Genomic DNA, 18,936 nt, shown 5'->3' on the forward strand with positions numbered 1-18,936 from the left:
CTTATTATAGTCTTTAGCTTAAAGTCTAATTTATCTGATATAAGGATTGCCACCCAGTTTTCTTTTGATGTCCATTAGCATGGTAAATTGTTTTCCACCCCCCACTTTAAATCTGGAAATGTCTTTGGGTCTAAAATGATTTTCTTTTAGACAACATTTTGATAGGTCTTGTTTTTTTTTAATCCATTCTGATACCCTGTGTCTTTTGTTTGGGGCATTTAGCCCATTTACAGTCAGAGTAACTATTGAAAGATTTGAATTCAGTGCCACTGTATTGCCTGTAAGGTGATTGTTACTGTACATTGTCTCTGTTCCTTTCTGGTCTACTACTGTTAGGCTCTCTCTTTGCTTAAAGGACCCCTTTCAATATTTCCTGTAGGGCTTGTTTGGTGTTTGCAAATTCTTTTAATTTCTGTTTGTCCTGGAGGCCTTCTATCTCTCCTTCTATTTTCAGTGACAGCCTGGCTGGATATAGTATTCTTAGCTGCATATTTTTCTCGTTTAGTCCTCTGAATATACCCTGCCAGTTCTTTCTGGCTTGCCAGGTCTCTGTGGATAAGTCTGCTGTCAATCTGTTATTTCTACCATTGTATGTTACAGAGTTCTTTTCTGAGCTGCTTTCAGGATTTTCTCTTTGTCACTAAGACTTGTAAGTTTTACTGTTAGATGATGGGTGTGGCCCTTTTTTATTGATTTTTAAGGGGGGGGTTCTCTGTGCCTTCTGGATTTTGATGCTTGTTCCCTTCGTCATATTAGGGAGCTTTTCTACTATAATTTACTCCAATATACCTTCTGTCCCTCTCTCTTTCTTCTTCTGGGATCCCAATTATTCTAATATTGTTTCGTCTTAGGGCATCACTTATCTCTCAAATTCTCCCCTCGTGGTCCAGTAGTTGTTTGTCTCTCTTTTGCTCAGCTTCTTTATTCTTCCATTTGGTCTTCTATATCACTTGTTCTCTCTTCTGCCTCATTCATCCTAGCATAAGAGCCTGCATTTTTAATTGCACTTCATTAATAGCTTTTTTGATTTAAACTTGGTTAGATTTTAGTTCTTTTATTTCTCCAGAAAGGGATTTTATTTCTTCAGAAAGGGATTCTCTCATATCTTCCATGACTTTTTTGAGCCCAGCTAGCACCTTGATAATTGTCATAGTGAAGTCTAGTTCTGACATATTACCGTGTCTGTATTGATTAGGTCCCTAGGCATTGATACTGCCTCTTGTTCTTTTTTTGTGTGTGAGTTTTTCCACCTTGTCATTTTATCCAGATAAGAATATATGAGTTAGAGAATAAAATACTAAAAGGGTGGCAACAACCCCAGAAAAATATACACTATATGCTAATGAAATCAGAAGAAACCCAAAACCGGGGGGAGAAGAAAGAGAGGGAAAAATAAAAAAGTTAAAAAATATATATATATATTAGACTGGTGAATAGAACAGGGCCACCCACTTGATTTTGTGTGTATTCTGGTCTCTTAGAAGAAACTACCTTCCAAAATTGTAAAGAAAGAAAAACATATATATACAAAATAAGGGTAAACACAGTGAAGGGATGGAATATGACTGTAAAGATGGAAATTTTTAAAAAGATTCTAAAAAAGGAATTGAGAAGATAAGTTGGTTGGAAAAAAGGGAAAAAAAGAGAGGAGAAAATGTGATCAGGTTGGAGACTAGAACAAAGCCATGTGCTAGATTTAGGGTATATTTTGATCTATTAGAGAAATTGTATCCCAAAATTTTAAAGAAAAATATCCTATATGTATACAAAAAATAAGGTTAAATACAATGAAGGGATAAAATATGACTATAACACTGAAAATTATAAAAGATTTTTTTTAAAAAAGGTATTGTTAAGATAAAATAGTTTAAAAAAATGTTAAAAGAGGAAAAGTTAAAAAAATTGAATAAGAAAAAAAATTCAAAAAAATAACTTGAAAGACTGAGGGATCATGGGAAAAAGCCATGAATTCTATGTGTTGCTTTCCCCTAGCTCTGGAGTTCTGCAGTTCTCACTGAGTAGTGAACTTGGTCTTAGGTGGGTATTCTTGCTGATCTTCTGGGGGAGGGGCTTGTTGCAGTGATTGTCAAACATCTTTGCCCAAGGTGGAATTGTACTGCCCTTGCCCAGCTAAGTAATCTGCTCAGGTTTGCTCTCAGGAGCTTTTGTTCCCTGAGTGCTTTCCATAGACCTCTGGAGAACAGTAATGAAAATGGCGGCCTCCCATTCTCCAGCCGGAGGTGCCAGAGCTTGGGACCCCACTCTTCAGTGTACCCTTGGAGAAAAGCGGTCAATCCCTCCCATCTCCCTGGTCTCCGGCCATCCTCCGAGCTCACCCAGCCTGTGACCAAGTGTTTCTATCTCTGGCGCATGGCCCTGTTTGGAGTCTCTAAACCCAGCAGATTCCTGCTGTGTGCTCCCATGCCTCTCCTCATGGAGGAGGAAAAAGGGGGGCGTCTCCCCGGATCTGCTGTCTGTGGGGTCCCTGCCCCTGGATCATGGTTTAAGGTAACCCTGAGCTGAGAGCTCACTCCTTGGCTGTCTCCGTAGTCAGCTTCCCAGCTCTGATACCTGTAAGCTCTGCTACATTCAGACACCCCTGGTTTTTCTGTGACCCCGCAGGTCCTGAGACCACACTGTTGCCACTAGACCTCCACCCCCACTTAGCCTCTGGAGCAGTGTCCCTCAGTGGAGCAGACTTCTAAAAGTTCTGATTTTGTGCTCCGCTGCTCCACTGCTTGCCGGAGCCAGCCTCTCCCCACACAGTCAATCTTCCTGTCACTCTGCATGTCCTACCTTCCAGAAAGTGGTCAATTTTCTGTTCCTAGAATTGCTGCTCTTCTTCTGTTCTATCTCCTGTTGAGTTTCTAGGTGTTTGGAATGATTTGATAACTATAGAGCGGAACTCCTGGGACCTGATGATATTTCAGTCTGCTACTTCTCCATCTTGCTTCCTCCCAAATGTTCCCTTTTTTAAAGCAAGCTCTGCATCCAAGGTGGGGCTGGAACTTATAACCCATAGATCAAGAGTCACATGCTCCATCTACTGAGCCATCCAAGTGCCTCTGAAACAACCTTTCATGCAGAAGAGGGGACTACTGTAATAGCTAATTTGAGCATCTAGCAAGTGCCAGATTCTCTGCATTTTCTAGAGTAAATTCAACTTTGTGAAGAGAGGTTATTATCCCCATTTTACAGATGAGAGAATGGAGGTTCAGAGGGAGTAGAGAGTAGGTAGCCTGGTGGAAGTCCCCCAGCAAGAAAAAGAGGGAGCCACTCTTAGAGCCCCAAGTTGGTCCTGCCCCAGACATGGGGCTCTTAGCCCCACATAAAGCATGGGCAGCAGATGCTTCTGAAACCCATACTCTTAGGAGCTGCTCTGGAAATGGTCACTAAGCCTCTTCCCAGGGTGGTGGGAAAAAGTTGTATTTGTTTTCCTGTGGCGGGAAATACTCTGTTTTGTTGCTAACTCCAAGGCCTGTTGCTGCTGAGCTTATTCTGTGTGAGTCCGCCACACACACACTGGAATTTGAGATCATTCTCTAAATGCATCTTGAATCCTGAGTTTTTGATTCTCCCATGGGCATTTCTCCATGTCTACCATAAACTCTCTGGAGGAGGGAATGTTTATAACTTTTCTTCCCAACCTTTCCTATGGATTATAGCTTCTTTTCAGGCAAGAAGCTCTCCGTCCTGTCTCGGTGGCTTTTCTTCCACTGCATGCCCACCCCTGGCTTCCCTTGGGTTCCTCCGTGGAAGTGGGTGATTACTGGTCAGCATTGTTCTCCTGACATCTGCAGGACAGGCTGTGCTTCTTAAACACGCATGTGTGGGCAGGATGTGTGCTCCAGGAGGGACAGGGGAGGGGGAGGGACAGGGGGAATGAGAGAGAGAGACATGCAGACTCCCTCCTGAGCAGGGAGCCCAACACAGGCCCGAATCCCAGGACTTCGAGATTATGACCTGAGCTGAAATCAACAGTCACACACTTAACTGACAACCACCCAGTGACCCTTCCTGAAGCAGTCCTTTAAAGCCTTAGTGGGTGTTAGTGTTTGGCTGGGGAGAAGGAGGATATTAGTAGGAGACTCTTATGATGCCAGATTAGACTGTTAAAGGGGTCCCAGCTAATGTGAATGATCAGGAAGCCTGACTGGTGATGGAATACAAGGGTTGCAGGGAGCCTACAATTAGGGACAGCCCTTCTCTTGGTAGGTTACCTGGCAGTTTCCTTAGCCATGAGGGGTGTGTCCAAATTGCCTGAGAGGGTCCTGGATCAACATATTTGCTCTGATCCCTTTTTTTTTTGCCGATGAGGCTTCTTAGTGTAAGGCCCTGCTGAGTTGGTGCCCTCCCCCAAGGGACCCCAAGGCCATATTCTTCCAAAAGCACGCGATGCCCTGTTTGGTGGGGTTTCTTTCTGTATGAGAAGGGCTACATCCTCTGAATCTGGAGGCAGACACCTCTGGTTATGAATCCTAGCTTGGCCACCTACCAGCTATGTGACTTTTGGCATGTGACTTAGCCTCTCTGAGTCCTAGTTTATCCCATCTGTAAGGTGGTATAATGATAATATCCCCCATTATACCATAATATTATATGCAAATGTTATGGATACAAAGTTGTAGTATTTATATAAAAGTGTCAAATGCCGGGGCACATGACTGGCTCTGTTGGTAGAGCCTGTGACTCTTGATCTTGAGGTCAAGCCCCGCACTGGGCATAACACTTATTTTAAATAAATAAATAAATAAATAAATAAATAAATTTTTAAAAGCATTTAAAAAAATATTGCCATTCTAATGTATTATGTATTATCAATTTGTACGTATCTATTTATACATATATGAAATATTATGTAGCACCATCGTAACTACCTATACCTCATGTACTAGCAATATTCTGTAACATAACAACCCATCCTACTGTGAGACTTAAATTCTGTAGGCAGAGTGTTTAGCACGGTCCCAGGCTCATCATGTAACTTAATAGCTTTTAATTATTGTGATCATAATTTTCTGGGGACCACAACATATAATACAAGGGCCCATTTACTCACAATGTTCTGCTGCTGTATGTGGTTGCTTTGGAAGCCGTGAAGCTCTTCAAACAATTAGGGAAGCGAAGCCCAATTATAACCCGGGAGAGGAGAGAACAGTATCCAGGGAGATGTTTGTTAAATTCTAAGTTGTTGTTGTTTTTTTTTTTTCTCTCAAGGGGGAAATGCTTTTTTAGCAGAACTTAGACCAACATGTTACTTAATAGAGAAGTGTATTAAATTTAAATAACCACCCACGTGTTCTGTGTGTCTTGAGGTGTTATTAGCCTGGGGTTTTTTTTTTTTTTTTTTTTATTGGAGAATCTGCATTTTAATTAGGTATTACTTATTTATATGGCCTCAGGGTGCTTTTCTTTTTTTTTTTTAACTTTTTATTTTTTATAAACATATTTTTTTATCCCCAGGGGTAAAAACCCAGGCTAAACCTGGTGATTAGCCTGGGTTTTTACTGTCGTACATGTGGGTGAGGAGGAGGGTGAGGCAGAAGTGGGGCTGGATATAAAGATGAAACTTTTGGTGAGTTCTCCCAGCTTTCCTGTGTCAGTCCTGTGCCCCTGATCGATGGCTGTACTTGGGAGCCAGAATTTGGGAGGAGAGGAAGGGGCTCTGTGCTGATGTCTTTGAGAACTTAGCAGTGATAGACCTGGATTTAGAACCCTCATCCCATGTTGACTATGTACATACTGGGTATCATTTCTCCCGTTTTGCACAGAGGCAGTGTGAAAGCCCAAGAGATGAAGCCTCATGACCAGGGTCACACAGCTGGTAAAACACCGTGGGATCTGAGATCAGACAGCTGAGATCAGAATCCCGATTTCACCTGTGTGCTGATAGTTGCTCTTAATATCCTTAGGTCTCCGTTTTCTTATCTACTAAATGGGTGCAATGACGAACCCTAGCTCAGGGTGTGAGAATCAATGAGATTAACTCTATGAAGTCTTAGCATGTACCGTTTTAAGGACTCAATACCTGTTAGCTGCTGCCCTTACGATAATCCCCTTGCATTTTGCTTATTCATCTCTTTTGTATGGGAGAACCAGCTAAGATTTTTGCTCGAGGCTAACTCAAGCCTGTGCAGTGGTCACTTCTGTCCAGCATCACTGCTGATTATGGCAGGGAAATTGAAGGAACGGTGTGGCTATCATGTGAAAAACCAACAACCTGGTCCCTTTTCCGTACGTCAGTGAACCAGAGGAACATCTGTGCCTTTTTGCACATCAGTGACTGAAGCCTCAGGGCAAGTACAAGGATGGACCATTCTCAGGAATGCTTTTCAGGGAGGTGGTACTTTAAGCAAACACGAGATTTGATTTCCATATTGACAGACACAACATTTTTGGGAGAAGTAATTTATTACTCCATAAAAACATTGTAAAAGGTGTCTCTGGAGGTCTGCTGGCAGCTTCAGCCTTGGAGTCATTCTCCGGGACAGAAGTAAAGTGTGTTGCTGGGGTGCCTAGAGCTGCCCAACCCGCTGCTGCTGTTGCTGCTGCTGCTGCTCTCCTTCCCGGTGCTGTTTACCCATGTCTGGGGCTGACCCCACCGGAGCCTGCCTCTGTCACCTGTAAGGATAACGACTCATGGGGTGAGGTTAATCGGTGAGGAAACCTGTCCCCGCTGGCAAGGCAGAGGCTCTGTGTCCTGTGGACCGTCCTCCTAAAAGTCGAGCTCAGGTGCAGCTTGCACCAGGGAGAGTTCCAGGCGCAGCTGAAGCTGTAAACAAACACCAGCTGATGATGTCCGTTTGGGAATTGCTTGTGTGTGAGAAATAAAGATCTAGATGGGGAGCTTGATCTGGCCCTTGCAACCTCATTGCAACCAGGTTGAATTTTAGATTCAGTTTGATTTTTTTTAAGGAGGAGGCGCTTGACTATTTTTAAGGTACTCAGGAGCTTTTGCGCTGGGGGACTGGGAAGGAGTTCGGGGTGCATTTGGCTGCGAAGGCTTGTGGGGCTGTAGAAAAGGCCAGCTGCCTCATCAACCTGGGCCATTTCTCCAGGCCTCTCTCTTTCTGATGAAACTACATTTGAAGTCGGTGATTTCCTCTGAGTGTCGAATCCATGCATGGCGAGCTTATTGTCTTGTCTTTTCTCCTCTTCTAGGCCTAGGCGGCAGCGGCAGAACAACTTCCCCATGTTCCCCTCCCCTAAAGCCTGGAATTTCAGAGGGGTAAGTGTTTTCCCTGGGCGTGGTCCCACAGCTGTATACCCTTTTCTGTCTGCTCTAGAGACTGGGGCTGTTGGGGTTGGCTCTGCTAACTGGTCTTTGCCAAAAAAAGCTGTATTTTAGCACTTGGAGAAATCACTTTTGTATCAGTGGTTGTGGCTTAGTTAGGAAATGTAAGTGGCTCAATTATAAGCACCCGCCGATGTTCGTTTGCCCTGTAGGTCTAGAGCTCCTGGAAGCATCTGGTGAAGAAGCCAAGTCAGAGTAGAGGAGGGGGAGGCATTGTGCTCGTTTTCTTGGGAACCTGGAGGGACCCAGTGCACAGAGAAGAAAAAAGAAATCGGAAATGTACCATCTGTTAATATGTAGATTTAGGACTTCATGGGGAGCTTTGTTTTCCAGAAGGAGAAGTCTGTAAGCTCTAAACAGATTTTTAAGGGAAATCATAAAAATCTCCCAATCATAAAACCATAGACCTTTAGAATTATATAGTCAGATCTAATCTCCTCTTGATGAAAAGTTTTCTTCCTTAACAGAGTAATATTAATAGTAATAATTACAATAATAATAAAGTGTATGGAAGCACTGACATGTGCTAAAATGAATCCTAGCTCTGATCTTAGGAAAAAGACTGTTGCGTGTGTAAAGAACGCTAAGAGCTCTGTTTCACCACCAGCCTTTGCCTGAGTTGTTCCTTCTGCCTAGAACAGAGCCCTTTCTGTCCAGCACTGTACTCCTATCCTGTCCACATTCCTGTCCACACTGCAACTGGCCCACCCACTTCATCCCTTAGGTCTAAGCCTTGACATCGCCTGCGGTGGGGAAGCCTTCTGAGCTCAGCCACCTCCAATGGACCCCTGCATTTCCTTCTCATTATTGGGATAAGATAGTGCCCATGGAAATGTAAGATTAGAAGCTCCAAGCATCTGGTGTGTAGAGACCTTGTCATTCTCTCTTGCTCAGTGCTGGATCCCTGGGCTTCGTACCTATATACTTAATCAATTTGTTGAATGAATAAATAAATCTTTCACATCCATCGGACACAAAGTCCACTTGAAGCCGTGTTTCAAGCTCACGTCTTTGGTCTTTTCAGCACTGTTTTTTCTGGTTGAGTTCCTCTTTAGTCTCCTACGTAGATCTTAGTCATTTTCCCCAAGTGTGTTATTAAAAATAAATATAGAGCATGGCTCTGTTTTCGCTACATTTACAATATGCTTTTCACTGAGTACAAAGAGAAATGTGTATCTCTTAAATAGATGGGCTTGTCTTATGGAATGTAAGTCGTGTGTCTTCTAAGCTGTTTATGGTTTTATGGATAAGATCCCCATTCCTCTGAGTGGGTTCAGTAGGATGATTATAACCATTAGGTGGGAAAAACCTTGTGTGGTCAAATAAACTTGGGGTGCACTGAGAGCACCTAATTAAGTATGTTCACCGCTGCAAGACCTCTCAGAGTCTTTGATGTGTTGCTGTGGTTGGGGACTATGTTAAGGTGAGTTGATGGCATTGGTGGCATTTCCCGTAGTCATTTCTCATTAATCCTTGTTGACAAGATAGTTTGTACACACTTTGGAATAGTTGACGTTTATTGTCAATTTTGAGCTGTAGAGAAATTAGACCTCCTGTGAACAAGTGGGCCTTTTGGGGAAGACATTTATTTTCTCTCTGTCTCTGGCCTCCCCTCAGGATACCCTACTCTTCCTTCTGCTTCAGCAGTGGTCACTAGCCAACTCTTATGGTACATCTATGGTGAACAGCCACCCAAGTTTGCCAGCCATTGTCATGGTTTAGCACTGGAAGTCCCAGGCAAGCTGGGACAATTAGTTGCCATACTTATAGCGATAAGACCTCTCCAACTGTTTTCCCTTCAAAAATGTTTTGTGAATTTTTGAGCACAACTCTGTTTATAGAAATTGCTGCTCAAAAGAACCTTTAGGTACATCCTTGGCTTAAGTGACCCTTTGATAGCTTCATCCCTGCATGGTAACCTTTGAAATTAGGGTATCATTGCAGAAGAACAAACAAACTGTCCCTGACTAATTGCAACCAAATAGGGGACAAAATCTCATGCATTGTTGATTTCAGCTTCCTATGTCCCCTCAAATTCTTAGCCAGCTCATAAGGGTTTTTTGTTTTGTTTTGTTTTGTTTTGTTTTGTTTTGTTTGGTCCCAAATAGTTGAAATTGTTGGAGTGAGTAGAGTCTGTTAGGTGGTTAGGTCAGCTGTGGTATTTATTTTGGTCCCTTGTCCTTGCTTTGATTTCTCCTGGCCCCTGGGGCTTATTGGAAAGTTAGACAAATTGACATCAAGATATGCCTGAGGGAGATGGTCTGAGGCTTGATCAGCTGCCGGGTTGGCCAAACTGATCTCTCCATGTCTTTTGGAGCATAATCCTCCCTGACACGGAGAGGGTAGGAGGGAACACTACCAAATGGAAATACCCTTTCTCCCAGCCAGGCCATGCTTTGTAACCATCATTATGGTAATTGGAACTGAAGAACAAGAAGGACCCAGAATGCCAGGGTGAGGACATTTGAGGCATTATCTGGCTAATACATTTTCTGTAATGAAATGTGACTCCCAGGCCTGTTAGATTGAGCTATGCATGCTGTCCTAGGGCAGGGCATGCTTGTTATGAATGCTTTATTTTCTTCTTTGTTGAGAAAGGAAGGTTTTAGAATCTGTGCATTAGTAAATTTTCCTTATTTATATATGTGGCAGAGGAAATCATTAAAAGCATTAAATGGAATGTTCATAATTCCATTTCTCTTTGGCATGTAAAAAATAAAGACCCTATGTTAGTTCACTTATATTCTGGGCATTGATGGATTTTGGGGGTGGGGTGGGGAGAAGTGGTTGGAGAAGATGGATGGTAAAAGGTGAGAGGACAAGGAGCCTCATCACTCTAGAGAAGAAGCCAAGAGGGAGACTTCTTGTCTTTGAACCAAAAACATCCACTGCAGATCTATGTTACTCCTCAAGGCATTAGGAGTAGGCTTTGTGGTTTTCCTTTTTGGGGGGGCTACAGTTTTTGGCTGTGGAGAGGTTTAGGAAGAGCTGGTGACCCATGGATGACATTCTTTCTACCTACCAAGTGATTTAGCCCTTTATAGGAGTTGTTCTTATTAAGTGCAGGTTGTGTCTCTTGATTCCTATCCTTGCCTAAGCAGACAGAGGTCCTTGGCGGTACCAACCCGACTCCTCCACCTTCCTGAACAACAGGTCAGGTCATGCCCATCTCTCACCAGACCCATGAGTGCTGTGCATATGCTCACAGAAAGAAACCAAGAGGAGGTTTGGGGGGGGGGGCACTTATGGTAGGAACATTGTGAGTAAAACCAGAGCAGAATGACAGTTATAAGAAGGTGGGACCCTGCAGTACTGTTGCTAAGTGCTTCTGCCAGGTGCTTACTGCACATCTGGTCCCCATTTGGTCAGGGCAGTGCTGAGCTCAGAATTTCCACCCTTCCTTGTGTAAATATTTGCTGCAGCTCCTCCTTTTAGGTGAGAGAGAGTGACAGACTCAAGGAGGAAGCTCACTCTAGAAGTATGGAAATCTTAGGAACAGATCTCCTACCGTTGCCTACCAATTAACTAGGAAATACTTAGCAAGCCCTGCTGCTCCATTACAAGGCATTGTTTAGGTGTTGAACTGACGTTTCCATTAAATAGCAACCAAATTTCATGACTGTTGCTTGTCTTGTCTCTTTCTCCAGAGCCTGGTCTTTACTCTTGCCCAGGCCATTTGGGGAGAAATTTCTAGACTCTGAAGCTTTGGGCATTATAGCCCCAACCTTTTAATTTCCAGATGTGGAAAATAAAATCTAATATATTAGTCATGACTCTTGATTGCAAGTAATAGAAGCTCACTTAAAGGTAGCGCAATTGGAAAGGGAGATTAATTGGCTCATGTGCCTAAGGGACACTGAGGTGGGTAGGCTTCAGGTACAAGAGTATCCAGGGATACTCCCTCTCAGCTTTGTTATTCTTGGGGTATTGGTTTTATCCTGCATACTACATTTGAACCAACAACAACAGCTTGTTCCCAGAGGAAGGACAAGCTTTTGATTCCAGGGTCCACATATGAAATCCTAGTGAACGACTCAGACTGCCCTGGTTTGGGTCACATAGCTACGTCTTGGCCGATCACTGTCGCCAAGAAGACAGACAAGCCTTGGTCATGTGTTCCCTCTGAGGGAGCTAGACAGATGGGGTTTTGTCAGGACAGCGCCACGAGAGACACTTGAGGTAGAGAAGGGTCATTGGCTCCAAGGAAGAGTTTGGTACTGTTACCAAATCTCTCCTGGTCTTTCCCAAGAGGTCAGAGCTAGAACCTGGTTTTCAAATGGTGGGTCCGGTGCCTTCTCCATGCTGCCTTGATGCTCTCAGGTGCTGTGTTTGGAAGCAAGTGCCTGAACCTCAATGTCACTGAATGTTTCCTGAAGGTCACCCTGGAATGTTCTAAAATTCATAACTTAGTAGAGTGACAGTCTCTAAGACTCAATACATGCACAGCCAAGCCAGTGTTTATTGCGACCTAACTGTCCACCCTGCAGTGAAGGGGGCACAGCGTTCTCTCTCTTGCAGCATCACTAGGTATATTTACCTCCACTTACTGAACATCAGCTCCAGGCAAGGCCATGGCAGTCCTGCATGGTAGTTGTATTTATTCCCACGTCAAGGTGGGGAAACAGAGCCCCACATGTGCTTGCTTGTGTAAAACCACATCTGTAAGTGACAGAGCCAACATTTGAACCCGGGACTGTCTGTCCCCAGGCCATTAGAGCTATTGGCTCTTTATTTATTTTTTAAAAGATTTTATTTATTTATTTGAGAGAGAGAGAGCATAAGCAGGGGCGAGGGGCGGAGGGAGAAGGAGAAGCATGGTCCCTGCTGAGCAGGGATTCCACCCAGAACTTGATCCCAGGACCCCAGGATCATGACCTGAACTGAAGGCAGACACTTAACCAACTGAACCACCCAGGCATCCCATGTATTGCCTCTTTAAACAAAGCTGGTGACATGGACTTTTCTTCAAAGGAAGTTAGACATGAAGATCTTTTTTAAAATGTTAGGAACGAGTGAGTATGCTGTGGTAAACTTCCATCACCCAGAATCTCTTTTAGTTCCCTTCTACTCCTTTGGACCTCATTTTTTGAAAGGTTTGATCTTCCCTCCTTTTTTTTTTTTTTTTTTAATGAAAAAGATAATTTGTTACCCAGTTTTGTATTTGTCATGATGAATGCCATTATAACAGCTCCGTTCCTCCCAGGTAACTAGCCCCTGGCATTCACATAGGTCACACGGGCACTGTGTGGAGTGCTTTATGCATATATTACTTCCCACAACAATCCCGAGAGCCTTGTTCTCATTTCACAGATGAGGAAGTAGCGTGTGTTAATTTTCGATCACTGCGCAACAAATCACCGCAAATTTAGCAGCTCGAAACCCCAGCTGTTCATTAGGTCCCGGTCCTGTAGGTCGGGAGTCTGGGCACGGTGTGCTGGCTTCTCTGCTCAGGGTCTCACAAGACTGGAATGCAGGTTTCGGCGGGAGTAGAGTCTCACCTGAGTCACAGAAGCCTCTTCTAAGCTTATTCAGGTTCTCGGGGGGAATTCAGTTTCTTGTGGTTTTAGGACTGACATCCCCATTTCTTTGCAAATTGTCAGCTAGGGGAGGCTCTTAACTCCTAGAGGCCCCTCTCAGGTCCTTGCCCGGTGGCATCCTCTGTCTTTAAAGCCATCCATGGAGACTGCGTCACATCAAATATCACTTATATTTCCCGTCTCTGACTTGAGAAAGAGCCCAGTTCCTTTTAAGGAGTCACCAGATTAGATCACTACCCAGATCATCTTCCTTTTGATCTAAAAGTCAGTGATTAGTAGTCTAATCATAGGGGTGATACCTCCTCACATTCTCTGACCAGTAAACAAAGTCAAGTTGCTCATTGTAACTCATACTTTAAAAATATTTTTAGGAGTGCTTGGGTAGCATAGTCGATTAAGCATCCAACTTTTGGTTTCAGCTCATATCCTGATCTCAGGGTCGTGAGATCAAGCCCCACACTGGCTCAGTGTGAAGTCTGCTTGGACTTCACTCTGAAGTCCCTCTTTCACTCTGCTCCCCTTCCCCTGTTCTTTCTCTATCTCTCAAATAAATATAAATCTTTTTTTTTTTAAGATTTTATTTATTTATTTGACAGAGAGAAATCACAAGTAGATGGAGAGGCAGGCAGAGAGAGAGAGAGGGAAGCAGGCTCTCCGCTGAGCAGAGAGCCCGATGCGGGACTCGATCCCAGGACTCTGAGATCATGACCTGAGCCGAAGGCAGCGGCTTAACCCACTGAGCCATCCAGGCGCCCAATAAATATAAATCTTTTAAAAAAATAAATAAAATAGAAATATTTCAAAATAACAAAATAAATAAAAGCAATACTATAATAATGTATTTCATTTATTTAGCTCTTATAATTTGTTAGCTACTATTCTTAGTGCTTTATAAGTCATCTACACCTCCAACAACCCTATTAGAAGGATACTGTTATTATACCCAGTTTCTGGATGGGCAAGCTGAGGCCCTGAATTTTAATTACCCATCTCCAAGTTTGCACAGCAATAAAGTGGTGGACCCAGGTTTTGAACCCAGGCATCCTCTGCTTTCAGCCGTGTGATGGTTGAAAGTGTGAGTAATGTAGAAGCTCATAGTGTACAACTATATGTTTAGGATTAAACCAGCAAGTGAAGAAAAAGAAAACTAACAAAAACAAAATTGCCCTGTATAGGAAGAGAACATATTATTACACCAAAAAAAGTCTGAAGAAATATCACTGTTGACTGACAACCTGGGTGGGACCGGGGAACTGTTGCTATGGTAGTTCTGTTTTTGGCAATGTCTGAGTTTATGAGAGAGGTCATATATTCCTTTTATAATTAGCAAAAACAGCAAAACTTATAATAAATAAACACAAACTCCTTCCACAAGCAAGAAGAGGCTCATTTTAAAAGCTTCTGGTGCTTAGAGAACATCAGGGTCACAGAACGCGTGTTCTGGCAGAACATCTGGGGGCTGATCGAATCTGGGCACATAGAAGAGGCAGGTACCTACCCTGCTGGGCAGTAAGACATTTGCCCCCACCCTGTCTCACCATCCTCCTCACCCTCCCCCCACCCCCCCACCTCCAATAGGCTCAAGGCTGCCTCAGTGCACTCACAGGGTGAACTCTGAGTTTGGTGGACAGTTCTTGGCCATCACAACAAAGGCATACGTTGTGAAAAGGCACTTGCTTTGAAGGCGCAATGCCAGTTGGAAACTCAAGACAAGGCGCATATCAGAGCATCAAGTCCTCATCGGCAGAATGGGGACAGTAATGCCATTTCTCAAAACTTGAGACTTAGTTATAATGGGTGTAATGTGATCTGAATAATGCTTCCATCTGGTTAAGTGAGCAGAAAATTCTAGCTCCTTGTAACTAGAGTTCTCTTACACCTGAAATGACTGTTTCCTAAATACGTGTGTTTCAGAGATGCCTTTTCCGTGTGAGGTGCCCCCTCAAAAGGAAAAACTGACTGTCTCTGGTTTCCGCTGGGCCCTCTTGCCTCATTTCCCTCCGGGCTGCAGAGAGGCTAGCCAGCCAGGAGCTGCTGAAACCTGTGAGAATCAGCCCCCGTCATCTTCTGTCTGCTGACACCAACGATGTGTCAGGCACACTGAAGCTCAGTTTTAGATTCAAAGCAGTTTCTTTTTTTTGGTCACATGGGAGGCCTGTGGGGACATAGTGGCTTTGATGACAGTAGTACAAATTCTGAACTCTGGAGGCAGAATTTATAGATGCCTTTATTTTAGGTCGTTACTCGATTATTCCCTTTTGTGTTCCAGAATGACGCAGGGTAGAGATAATTTTGACTTTATTTTTCTGGGTTAAGAAATCTTAGTTGCAGGTGACAGAAACAACTCAATTTGGCTTAAACAAGAAAAATTTTAAAAATCACAGAGGTCTGGGGATGCCTGGGTGGCTCAGTCAGTGAAGCGTCTGCCTCCGGCTTAGGTCATGATCTCATGGTCCTGGGATCCAGTCCCACATCGGGCTCCCTGCTCAGCGGGAAGTCTGCTTCTCCCTCTGCCTGCTGCTCCCACTGCCTATTCTCTCTCCCTCTAACAAATAAAAAAATTAAATAAACAAATAAATAAACAAAATCTTTAAAAAAAAATTACAGAGGTCTGGGGGACTATCTCGTAGAATGAAGTGGGGCCTTAGAAGCCACTGGAACTGGGCACCAGGAACCCCAGGGGATTTTGGATTCTTCTTTTATTAGCTGCATTTTCTCTGCAGACCGACTTCTTCCATTTCTCTCTGCTGTGGAAATGCAACCATATACACAGAGCAGCCTCTTTGCTCTCTGAACCAAGATTACTAGGGAGGGATTTTGATTGGTCCAGCTTAGATCAGGTGGATATTCCTGGACCAGTCAGCAATGGCCCCGGAAGTGGAGTCTTGCTGTACCACTGTGTTGGTTCCTGTGTTAACTATAGTGATGTGGAGAAGAAGGAGGCAGTTTCCAGAAGAAGGGGAGAGGCACTAGGCAGATATTAACAATTCTTGTCTACAGAAGTCTTCTCCTCCCACAGTAAAGGATAGTCATCCTGATTCTCAGGGTCTGGCTCTCAGGTGGACAAAACACACTCCTCTTCTTTTATGTTTGGTTCGAAGTGGTCCTTTTAGTTATGTTGCTTTGTTTTGTTTTGTTTCAACCATGAAGGTCTAACCTGGGGGCAAGAATAGACTGCCGGTAAGACACAAGACATAATTGTCTTCTGGATTAATTGAAATAATAGCAGATCCTGGAAGACTGCATTCTGAAATGGCTCAAGGCTGTTTCTATAATACTGAGAACTATCGGAGCTTGATCTTGGGTTTTAAATAGAAAATAGCCCAAGTATCAGGCGCATGTTGCTTTGTAGTTTGCCAAATTTGTGACTTCTCATGGAACTTTTTATTTTTCATTTAATTTATTTTTTATTTTTTCATTTTTCATTTTAATCAAATTTAGCTTTCATTACACAAACAGTAACAGGGCAATGATCCTGTCACCTTCAAAAGGCCCTGATGCTATTTGTAGATGTGGGAGGAGATGGTAATGTTGAGAACCAAGGGGATACACCTATTTGGAAAATCCCTTTTCTGAAGCTGAAACTTCCCCCTCCATTTTCCTTTTCCCCTCCCTGTTAGATTATATTTTCTATTTCCTGCCCACGTGAAAAGCTGGGGGTAGGGATTAAAGCCTTTTGCAGGGGGGTTGGTTGGAAAAGGTTTTGTCACTGACTTTCCTTCTCTCCTGTCGACTTCTTCCTCTTCACCGTCAGTGGTCTATTCGATGGATTGAATTTGGTTTAGCTCGCTGTGACCCTGTGTACCCCCTCGCCCCCTTTTCAAGTGCTCAAACCACACTGTCCGTTAAACCAACACACAATGAAAAGCAGGGGGGTAAAAGCTGGAGGAAAGTAACACACTACAGAGAGAATGCAGGCGGGATGGAAAGATCCCCTCTGGATCGTGGGGTCCACAGTGCCGATGGGTCCTTTCTCTCTACATTCTGCCTTGGCCTTCCTCATGGATGATGTGATTGATGATGAGGATGCGTTGTTGAAGTTTACACATGGAGCCAGAATGGATATCTCCAATGGGGCAGCCAAAGTAAGGTCTTCTGTATGTTAAGTGCTCAGATGTGTTTAGTTGCCCCTGTATATTTAGTACCTCTCCAGATTCACCTTGCCTCCTCACCATGCATCACAAACACTTAGTAGCCAGCTGCTTTATGAATATTAGGTTCTTTTGTTCTCTGCACCCTCTCCTATCTGTGTTGGCCATATACATGTTCCACTTACTAACCACTTATTTATACTTAACTATTTCTGTTTTTGAAGATGAATGTCTTTTTTTTTTTTTAAGATTTTGTTTATTTGTTTGACAGACAGAGATCACAAGTAGGCAGAGAGAGAGGAGGAAACAGGCTCCCTGCTGAGCAGAGAGCCCAATGTAGGGCTCGATTCCAGGACCCTGGGATCATGACCTGAGCCGAAGGCAGAGGCTTTAACCCACTGAGCCACCCAGGCACCCCGAATAAGTCTTAAAAACCTTCTCCTCTTGAGCAATTGAAATAAATATTTTCTAAAACTGTTGCTTATTCCCTCTTGATTACATAAGGCCCATTTCTAGGTGTGCTGCCCCATACAAGCCTGATGATGAAAATTCTTCTCTTACTTGGTTTTCGGGCACCAGACACTTGTCTTCCTTTATGCAGGCTCTCTCCTTCTGCCATTCAACTCTGGAAATCTCAATGAATACAAGTCCTGGATCAGCCTTTCCATGCATGATCATTACTGCTGCTTCTACAAGGTGCTGGTAATGAAACCAGCTGGATTAGCTGCCGCAGCGGCAACGTGTGGACCACCAGTACCCTGACCTGGTTAATGCACTGTGAGGGAGGAGGAAATGTTCTGTGCACAATGCCGCTAATACACGATGTGTTTTTGTATCTTCATGGCTGATTTGACCTAAGATCCCAATTTAGGAAAAAAGGAGGAATGAGGCTGATTACTTTTTTAGAGACAGACAAGGATTTGTTTAAAATCATAGCTCTGATTTGTAAAAGGTGCCATGGAGTGTTCTCAGGGAAATGCATTTTATTAACACAGGTTCAACTAAACCTGTTCATTAAAAAGGGGGCTAGGGAGAGAACTTAGAACTCAGTGTTAGATGGGTTGGTAAACTTGCTGTGCTGTTTGTCAGTCCCAGGGGGGAGATGGTAATTCCAGGTCTTGATTTGGAATTTTTGTGTAGCATCTTCCTAAAATCAAGCAATAGTTATTAGGGGAGAAACTGAAGATCTATGTGCAGTATTTGTTCTAGCGGTGGGGTAGGAACTGATGAGTATGGCTATAGAGAGAAGGCATGTCAGACTTTACCAGGTGCCCTCCTAAGGAGTTTCCATGATTATTATTTTTATTCTATGTGTTATTTTTTCAACTTCTATTATGAAAAATGTCAAATATATGGAAAGTTGAAATATGACAGCAATGAACACCCACTGGCTGGAATCGACAATCACTGATATTTTGCTCTGTGTATCTATTTATGTATCCGTTGATGTATGTATCTAGCTATAGCTGTTTATGCAGTCTGGACTTATTTTACTAAGCCATTACAATTGCAGATACCATTACCCTTCACTTCTAAATACTTCAGTATATGTGTCCTAACAATAAGGGTTTCCTACATTTCAGTAAACATCATTACCAAACCTATGAGAGTTACTAAAAATTCCCCGTTTCCTAAGACTCATTCCATATTCATATTCTGCAGTTGTCTTTTATAATTGGTTGTCCCCCCAAACCATTCAAAAGCCATGCATTACTTCTGTTTGGATTTTTTTTTTTTTTTTTTTTTTTTTTTATCAGAGAGAGAGAGGGGGAGAGAGCGAGCACAGGCAGACAGAATGGCAGGCAGAGGCAGAGGGAGAAGCAGGCTCCCCGCCGAGCAAGGAGCCTGATGTGGGACTCGATCCCAGGATGCTGGGATCATGACCTGAGCTGAAGGCAGCTGCTTAACCAACTGAGCCACCCAGGCGTCCCTCTGTTTGGATTTTTAAAAATCTAATTGAGAACGAGGATTTTATTAAAGGGGCACGTGCACTCGTTACTACATTTTTTAGTCT

At 43.4% G+C, this 18,936-nt stretch overlaps 1 protein-coding gene across 6 annotated transcripts in view; it reads left to right on the forward strand.

Moving 5' to 3' along the window:
- The window catches only part of ARHGEF3 (Rho guanine nucleotide exchange factor 3), a 312,629-nt gene that overhangs the window by 97,617 nt on the left and 196,076 nt on the right, over positions 1-18,936 (forward strand). For all 6 annotated transcript variants that reach the window (XM_082739204.1, XM_082739201.1, XM_082739205.1 and 3 more), the window contains one exon: positions 7,162-7,228. In XM_082739204.1, coding sequence (XP_082595330.1) covers positions 7,162-7,228 — 67 coding nt within the window. The remainder of the gene's footprint in view (positions 1-7,161; positions 7,229-18,936) is intronic.

The sequence above is a fragment of the Mustela nivalis genome (genome assembly GCF_964662115.1).
Source record: "Mustela nivalis genome assembly, chromosome: 1".
In the NCBI taxonomy this organism is placed as follows: Eukaryota; Metazoa; Chordata; class Mammalia; order Carnivora; family Mustelidae; genus Mustela; species Mustela nivalis.